Source organism: Octodon degus, unplaced genomic scaffold (genome assembly GCF_000260255.1).
Source record: "Octodon degus isolate 3935 unplaced genomic scaffold, OctDeg1.0 scaffold00007, whole genome shotgun sequence".
NCBI classification, from domain to species: Eukaryota; Metazoa; Chordata; class Mammalia; order Rodentia; family Octodontidae; genus Octodon; species Octodon degus.
In genome coordinates this window covers 25,415,345-25,424,881 of record NW_004524583.1, presented here as the reverse complement: position 1 = coordinate 25,424,881, position 9,537 = coordinate 25,415,345, and the positions used below count along the sequence as shown (strand labels likewise).

Sequence of the window (9,537 nt, the reverse complement as noted above, 5' to 3'; positions counted from 1 at the left end):
AAGACTGACTTTAATTAAAAAATCTTATTTCAAATCCTAAGTTATATGCACTATCGCTTCAAACTATTACGGTTCCTTTTTGAGGAGTTAGCAGCTTCTTCTAAGCTTTCCTGAGCAGCCTCGTTAAAATACAGAACCTAAGACATAACTGCATTTAGAATATTAATCTGCATTACGTATTTTTATAGTGGTTCTAATTTCATTGTATATAAAGAACTCTGACATGAATTAAGGTCTGAGGATCTTGAGACTTCACTTTGGTCACTTAAAACTCCATCTGACAATGAACTACTCTGAAAAATAGAATGTAATGTTTAACTGTAGAAACAAGTGGAGAATAAAGGGCATGACTGGGGAATTTCTGAAGGAAATGAAAGTGGTAAGAAGAGCAACGAATTTAAAGAATATGGCAACTGAGAGTAAAACAAGAGTAAGCCTCTATAAGGGCTTTTTGAGTTTTTAATATGAATCCATTCACTAATAAGTTTTAAGTTAGGAAAGCATGGAAAAAGCAGTATTATTCTTAAATTTATCTGTAAAACCTTGGCAGCAGATACGAACTGATCACAAAACACTCACCTTCTCAGCGTATTCTGTCCATCTTAGCATCCCAAGTGACAAGTTACTGTGGCAGATTAACAAGCTTACTAACAAGAGGCTGTAGAACAGAGACAAATACTACCTTACATAGAATTCTGTGGATTCTTTATTAGTCAACAGGCTGGAGGTGTTAAACAGCAAGTTACTATTACAGTAATTTTCCTTTGTTTCCATTAACTGTTTTTCCCCTCAAGAAACTTTATAGCTGTTTCTTACTTGGTTTCTGGTATTCTGTAACAAAGCACTGCACCAGGAGTTTAGGACTCAGTTTTGGAAGAGCAGATACACTCTGCACATCGGCTACCATCCATTGGAATGGCTGTCTGAAGTCCTGTACTGAGAATAAGCCCGGGTTCCCACTCAGAAAGGCTGTGAATGACTGGTGATGCCTGCTGCAGGTGCAGGCAGGAGTACTGTGGTGTGCTGACCAAAGACTAGTCTAAAAGATGCGAGAAGGAATCACACTTTCTGCATTCTGAACCACACTAACATGAAGTCCGAGACGGGCTTGCTCAGTCACTAAGCCTCTCAGGCTGGGCTTGAACTTGCAGTGTTCCCACCTCACTCTCTCAGAGTGCTGGGACCACAAGCACTCATCACCACACCAGGCCAATAAAGTCTACTTAAACATGACAAAGATCACAGTAGCAATGATCCATACGTTATTGGAGCAGGGGCTTTCGAATTCCAGATGTAATAATCAGATGAAATTAGTTTCCGATCTAAAAGAGGAAAAAGGAAAAGAATTAATGAAAAACCTATTTTATCTTACCAAAAATTCAATGAGAGCAAAGTCATAATTTTTAAAAATTTACCTTGAAGTACTCATTTTATTCGAGGCTTTAACTTTTATTACTTTAAGAAAATGAGCTCATTAAATATTTGAATAACCCATCTTTAAACTTAGAGCGTGGCTGGAGAGATGGCTCAGTGGTCTAAAGCATCTACTTGGAACAAGCTTGGCAAAGCACAGGGACTGTGGTTCAATCCCCCAGCACCACATGCCAGCCAGCCCCGCCCCCTGGTGGGCTGAGCTGGCCACACACACACACACACACACACACAAATGTTAAAATAAAAAAAAATTAAAAAAAAAATAAATAAACTTAGAGCAAACACTTTCTACTTCAGACAAATCTATTTTTTTCTCATATCTCCCTCAATTCTATTTCTTATGGGCTAATACTTTAATCACAAAAATATTTAGAAGTTCCTTGATGGCTTCTCTTCTGTAACCTTTCAGAAGTTACCTGATTCTGGTCTTGCTGTTACTCATTCAAAGGGGGGTAAAAAACAAAGGACATTACTGATGTATTATTAAAACTCCCTATTCTGTATTATATTTTCTGAAAGTTACAATATGTTTACTTAATACAAAATGCATATTTTAGTTACTACTTAAAGAGACAACATATTCCCCACCTATAATGTGTCTGCATTTCGACAGAACTGCCTACTCAATATCATGCTTTCATTATAAAAAATAAAACAAATGCACCATAATACTTTTATGAATTCACTTAAGGACACAAAAGGAAAATCTGATATAAGAGAAAACCTAGGGGAGTAAACAATACTGGCTTATTCTGGTGACATTACATGGAATTTATTACTGCTACTCACAAGAAACTGCTTAGAGTATGCGGTTATTTCTCACTTAATGACCAAGTTATTATGGTCCTGCAACTAGGTTAAATTAGGAACTAATTACAATAGCTCCACAAAGAAATGGTCAAAACATTCCCACTTAATGACCTTGCTTGTATTTGGGTAACTCTTGTATTGTAATATGGAACAGCACATAAAACTACAGTACTGTGCAGTCAGCAAAAATCACCACACTCTGCTCTACTGGACTCTAGAAGCAGCCGCCACAGGCTGCCCTGCTTTTCACACTCCTGCATCCTAAGCCCAAATGTAGGCTGTAAGTCTGAGTGGTGGGCAGTAAGTCCAAATGGTCATGATTAAACAGGTAGGTTGTTACACAAGGAATGTCCAAAACAACACTGTTTACACTTTATAGAGGAAACTAAAACTTTAGCAAAAGTTTAGCAACTTGCCCAAAACTATATAGCCAATAAAATGGAGCCAGACTCAGTCACTGTCTGCTCAGTATCAAATGGTGAACCACCTCTGAATAAAAGTTTATTCCAACCAGAGCAAAGCAGCTCAGACTTTATACTACAGCACAACTCTATCAATCTTTGCTCATTTACACCCTTCCCTGAACAGAAGAAGGCAGAAGGAAGGGTAAGGTTCACAAAGCATGAGGGAGTACCTTAGTTGTTTTTCTCATTGCTGAGACAAAATACCCAGCACCCAAAGTTCAAGGAGGAAAGGTTTATTTAGCTCAGTTTGTAGAGGTTTTAGTTTATAATCAGCTGACCCTAAGGCCAGGTGGCACAGGGCAGAGGAGAAAGTTTATGAAAGGCACAAAGTAGTAAAGCAAAAAAGGATGGGAGAGCACAGTACTTTCTACCCTTTATATCTCATTTAGGCCGGGTGGGCAGCCCACACCCCTAACCCTCGTGCCCTTGATCCCCGCACTGCACTGTGAGTCAGTTCTAGATCACACACACAGGACCCAGCCACCTCTGAAAGAGCCCCACTTACGGCTGCTTAAGGCCTGGGGGGACATCTAGACACAAGTGTAACAGTGGAAGTGGACCATAAATTGGTATTATACCCTAATCTTTACATTCTATTAACTTTTGTTTTCCCTTAGGTAATAATAACATATTACACTTTTAATTCCGTTAAGTTAGTTTGAATCTATACAACTTACGTGTGCTTATTTTTGGCTTTCCTGATGCAAAAACTTGAACTGAATGCTGATCTGCATAACATCCAGTGAGTGTGTAATCTAAGATCCTGAAATGAAGCTAGGAAAAGGAGCAAAATGTAACCGTCAAGGCGATTACCTGGTGGACACAATTCATACGTTCATAGTAACAGTCATAAATACTAAACTCCAACACGTGTGCACACATGTACAAATGTATACAAATACGTACATACCAAATATATATTCTATTCATAGGCTGTGATTGTGATAATATTTCACACAGTTCTTATCACAATTCTAAGATATATATACCTTTTTGGCAAAACAGAAGAATGCAACTATAAAAGAGAAACAGTTTATATCATGTTTGGGAAGGAATGACCTGCTTTATTTAGTTTTTCAGAAAACTAAAATTTAATTTTTACAGAACTTAGCTTAGAATTTACTTGTTTCTTCATGTAGAAAACTTTTCCAAAATGTCATTCATGGTTCTCGGATTTCATGACAATGTGGGGTTCTGAACAATAAATGCCAGTCACTATACTGTGCTGTTGGAGTGGGCATTAACACCTGCTCTGAGGCATGGTGCTAGGAGGCCCCGAATCGCAGTGATACTCACAAAAACTACAAAGAAGTCCACGTTTTACCAATTGCTGCTCACCTTTTGATGTGGTCCTTGTCATCTCTGTTTGTAAATACTCCTTCTGCTGAAATATCCTCACACTGGGCCCTAGGACCTTGCACATGCAAGGCCAGCTCTCTACCCTGAGCTGTATCCCTAGCCCTGTACTTTTTGTTATTCTATTCCCTACAAATTTCTTCCACGTCATAACTTTGTCCTTTAATTGCCAAATTAAATGATCTTCATGTACAAGATGTTGTTTTTAGATCTCCATATGTTTTTCCTGTTGTAGTTTGGTATAATTCTGAATGCCAGAAGACATGTATGGCAAGGTTCACATCCACATATCTCATTCTATGTAAAACTCATTCAGTTCAGTCAATGAACACAAATATGTATTGCATGCCTTTTATGAAACTCTAAGTGGTTAAACAACAGAAATGAACAGAGAAATCATAATATCTACCCTTGAAGGACATACAGTATAGTAACATCCCACTTCCTGAAAAATTAGTAATTCTTATCTTTGAAACCAAGCTAAAAGACATTTGAAGCCAACATGAAAAAAACAGAATTAAGAATAGTGTACAGTTTGGTTAAATTCTGTATCATTTCTATTTTTTTTTTTTTTTTACTATTATTTTGTATTCTCTTAGATGAAAAAAAAATTTAAATGGCCTTAACTGAAAAATTTACATCTCTTCTTTGATTTCTTCGATAGCACCTGATTACCTCCTGGATCACTCCTTCAATTTCCCTCATTGGTTCTTCCAAATCTTTCTCCTATTTTTTCATATTTATTTCTGATATTATTAGTTTCCACCATGTCATCTATTTCTTTTCTGTAGATAACTCCTAAATCCTTATATACAGGTGTCCTCTCTTGAGATCTAAACTTTAGGTTTTAGCTACTCAATTAGCACTCACGTTAAGATATGTCGCTATTAACACACACCACTATGTACCATGTACATGGCGCTCACTCCTTGCCACCTGCATAACGTACCAGTGCTTCTGCTGAAGTATGTCCATAATTCAGCCAATACTTGTGTGCTAAGTACTGGGGAAAACTTGGGGGATAAGATAATGAATGAATGGAACTTACATAATTTCTCTCTTCTTTGAAGTTTGAATTGGATTTAAGTTACATATTTTTGAACACCATCTTTGACTTGTAACTTTTCTAGTTTCTGCATTAGAGGTCAAAAGGTTCACCCTCACAACAGCTCTTAGAGAACTCCTTTTCTTTTTTTCCCTTTCTCTTTCTGCTGTTACTATACTAGTTCAGCATCAACTTACTACTTTTCTGCTGGAGCTATAAAATGTTTTTGTTGTCTCTAATTTTTTTCCAATTACCTTCCTGGAATGCAGTGAAAATTGATATTCACTGAAAGATCATTCTCCTAATTAAAAAAGTACATCTACCAAAAGAATAAAGAGGTCAAGCCCTCCACATTCCAAATCTAAATTATTTATTCAGTTTTATATACTAGTGCCATGTCTAGCATGGGCTCTTAAATGGGTCTTATTTAGCCTTCTCCTGAAAGTAATTTATTTTACTCCACTGTCAGCCAATCTTTAAGGCTTCAGGTTCAGTCTTACCTAGGCCTAGCATTTGGGTTAGCTCTTTTCCTTGACCACTTTGCCCGGAAAAGCCCACTCCTTCCTTGAAATGCCAAAACACAGTTAACATTGATCAATTAATCACATGCCTGATGAAAATCCCTAGAGAGCAGGGATGTATCTTATGCTTTTTGTATACACATCTTGAACCTGTAACCAAGAGCTGGCAGGTGAAGCCTGCGTGTTAGGGGTTACCCCATGACAGGCCGACACCAAGCAGCAGCAGCCACCGAGTCCTGCCCCAGCAGCAGCCACCTAGCAACTCCAAGGCAGCTCCAGGAGTGGCTTCCCCCTGGCATGAGCAGCAGAAGTGAAAGCGAGAATCAAACAAATGACTGCATGTGGAGGAGGCCCACGTGCATGGTGAGGAGTTCTTGGTTTTTTTCTCCCTCACTTCTTTTTCTTTTCTCTTTTCCCCTTTTAACTTTTTCTGCCTTTCTAATCTTTATTTCCTGTTTTTCTTTTTTTCTTCTTGTTCACTCTTTTCTATAATTGTTTTCTAGTATTATTAAATTCCTTTTATTCCTCCGAAAGATTACCTATCTCATTTCTCTCTTCTTCTCATCTTCCATTCATAAATTTCTCAAATTTTACTTTTCTCATTCTCTGGTATCCCAGACCTTGTACATTTTCTGGTACAACTATAAAGTTTCAGGAATCTTCAGACAAGGATCTGCATCTTTAGATCATTAACTCCATGCTACCTTTGTTGGATTCTGTTCTACTACTGGTAGTGGAGATAAAGTAGTACCATGTAGTAGACACTGCTGTGGGTCAATATTTAGTTTGTCTTAGTGTTTTTACTACAATTGTAGCTCTTGGTGGTAATTTTATTACTATAGCCAAGGCAATATAGTTGCCAATAATTAGTTCCCTCTGGATGCCAATACATAGATTCCCTTTGTGTCATTAATAATATTGTATGGGGCTGAGGAGATGGCTCAGTAGAAGAAGCGCTTCCCCGGCAAGAGCAAGGACCTGAGTCCAATTCCTGGTTTTGGGGGAAAAAAAAAAAAAAAAAAAAAAAAATGCTTGTTCTCAGCAAAATGGGTACTAGACCAAATATGCTGCAACCACCCTTCCAACATAAATGGAGTCAGCTGGATTCTGGGACAGAGGCAGAGGTTAATGGCCATGCCCAAGAAGCCTGACAGAAAAGCCGAACTAAAGAGGTTGCCATTCTGGTAGCATCAAAGGGGAGGTAATTTAAAACAAGACAGCCAGCAAGAATTATTTAGAAGTAGAACAGAAGTGGTAACAAAACAGATAAGCAGGTCAACTGAAGATACAAATAAAAAGCTAGCTGAGCTAAACAAAACAATGTAGAACATGAATGACCAGCACAGAAAAGCAGCAGAATATGGAAAAAGGCACCAACAGAGACTCGGGTGATTAAAAATTTTATCAAAGTTAATGGCAGCAGAAGTGAAGAAACAGTGTCAGAAACAGAAGACAGGCCACATGGCTGCACTGACAAAGGTTCTACAATCTGAGGTACAGGATCTCAGGATAAATCCTGAGGGCATTTCACAGACCTTCTCAAACCAAAAAGCTACAACTCTTGTTGCATAGGTTCTGCTTTACCTTGGTCTTGACCATCCAGTAGAAAAGTATGAAGATGAAATATAGGAAGTAAAGCCATGTTGTTATGTTGAGCTGTGGGGGACTCACGTCAATAATTTCTGACATTGCCAATTAAACAGAAGACCCAATGCTATTATGGGCTTCTGTACTCTTTTAGAATATTTTGTTGAGTTTACACACCTATAATATTCAACAACGGAACTTAAAAAAAAATTGGGGTATAACTATGAATGTCCATTTTGTATCTGTGTATTCAAAGTGGTTGGGATAGATATATAGTTGCATTCTCTTAATGAATAGAATGATTTTTTCTAATGGTGTTTGTAAGTAGGATCACAAGTCCGCATCTTGTACAGCAATTAACCACTAAGAAGAATATATGCAGTGTATTATTTGTTGAAACTGTACTTTCGATTTGATTTGAAACTGTCTCATTGCTATATGTTTATCAATAAAACTTTGAAAAGAAAAAAAAAAGAAAGTGCACTCCAAAACAAAACAAACAAACAAAAAAAAGAAACAGAAGACAAGACTTACCACTAGCATTATATTACATGGTGAAAAACCAGAAGTTTTCCTTCTAAAATCATGAAAAGAAGGCAGTATCTACTGTCACCACACTTGTTCAACATAGTACTCAACCCATTAGCAAGATCAATCAGGCAAGAAAAAGATACAACAGCCACATGTATAGGAAAGGAAGAAGTCAAATTATTATTACTTGCCAATGACACTTCACAAAAAAATTCCACCAGAACACACTGAGCATTAATACCCCAATTCAGCAATGTACCAGGATACAAAATTAACATAGAAACATTAAGTGTTAGGGGCTGTGGGGATGGCTCAGTGGAATAAGTGCTTCAATTCCTGTGGAAAGAGAGGAGACCCAGAATAGCAAAAGCAATCATGGGTAACAATATCAAGGCAGGAGTAATAGCACAAAGTATACTATACCACAAAATATACTATAAAGTAATACCACAAAGTATACTATAAAGCTACAATGGTAAAAACAGCATGGTATTGGCACAAAACAGACATGTTTTATAACAGGATAGAGGATGCAGAAACAACCCAAAGGATATCCAGCTATTTGATCTCTGACAGATGATCAAAAACATACACTGGAGGAAAGATAGCCTCTTTAATAAGTGTTGCTGGGAAAACTGGATTTCATAGGAGAAGACTGAATCTAGACTCCAATCTCTTATCATATATTAAAATAAAAAATTAATCAAAAAATCTAAATGTGCAAACAGAAAAACTTAATTACTGGAAGACAAATTAAATAGAACTTTTGAAGTCATAGTTATAGGCAAAAACACTCTGAGGGCTGGGGAGGTAGCTCAAGGGCATAAGCGCCTGCCTGGCAAGCGCAAGGTCCTGAGTTCAATCCCCAGTACCCCCCCAAAAAAACCCCAAACAAATAAAAAACACTCTGAAACCCAGTTACATAAGAAATATTACCAAGAACCAAAAATTGGCATGTTAAATAAAAAGCCTTCTGCACAGCAAGAGCATGAAGACATAATCTACAAAATAGAAAAATAAGTCATTGCCAGCTATTTCCTAGACAAATGACTAAGATCTAGAATATATAAATAATTTAGAAAATTAGACCACCCCCAATAAAAGACCCAATCAAAAAATGAGCATCTGAAATGAATAGACACTTCTCTGATGAAGTACAGATAAATGGTCATAAATACATGAAAAGCTGTTCATCACCTGTTCAGCTATCAGAGAAATGGAAATTAAAAACGCATTAAGACTCTACTTTACTCTGGAAAGATTGGCTATAATCAATGAACCAAATAATAACAAATGCTGGAAAAGCTACAGGGAAATGGAACCCTTCGACACTGTTGGAGGGAACGTAAACTAGTACAACTGCTATGGAGTTCAGCATGATAATGCCGCAAGGCTAAAATTAGCAATTGGGAGGCTGGGGCACAAGAAGACTGCTGAGACTCTGGGGCCAGTCTGGGCTATATAACGAGTTCAAAGCCAGCCTGAACTACGTAGCAAGACCCTGTCTCAAGCAAACAAACAAACAAACAAACAAGCAAGCAAACCAACCAACCCACTAAGACTACACATTCCATTTGATCAGCTATTCCACTTTTTTGTATCTCTGCAAAAGAGTTCAAGTCATCCTACTATACAGATGCATGTACATCCATGTTTATAGCAGTACAATTAAAAAAATAGCTAAAACTTGGAAACAGCCTGCATGTTCATCAATAGATGAGTGGAAAAAGAAAGTGTGGTATCTGTATAGAGTACCACACTGCCATAGACAGATGAACTTGAGTTGCTT

General features: G+C 37.5%; 1 protein-coding gene across 3 annotated transcripts in view; it reads right to left on the bottom strand.

The window, feature by feature from the left end:
* Positions 1-688: 688 nt before the first annotated feature.
* Ap5m1 (adaptor related protein complex 5 mu 1 subunit) overlaps positions 689-9,537 on the bottom strand; it is a 22,806-nt gene continuing 13,957 nt past the window's right edge. For 2 of the 3 annotated variants that reach the window (XM_004624820.2, XM_023703109.1), the window contains exons 7-8: positions 3,386-3,482; positions 689-1,322 (exon numbers count right to left, since the gene is read on the bottom strand). In XM_004624820.2, coding sequence (XP_004624877.1) covers positions 1,240-1,322; positions 3,386-3,482 — 180 coding nt within the window. In that variant the 3' untranslated portion in view covers positions 689-1,239. The remainder of the gene's footprint in view (positions 1,323-3,385; positions 3,483-9,537) is intronic. The other variant, XM_023703113.1, reaches the window with a different exon arrangement.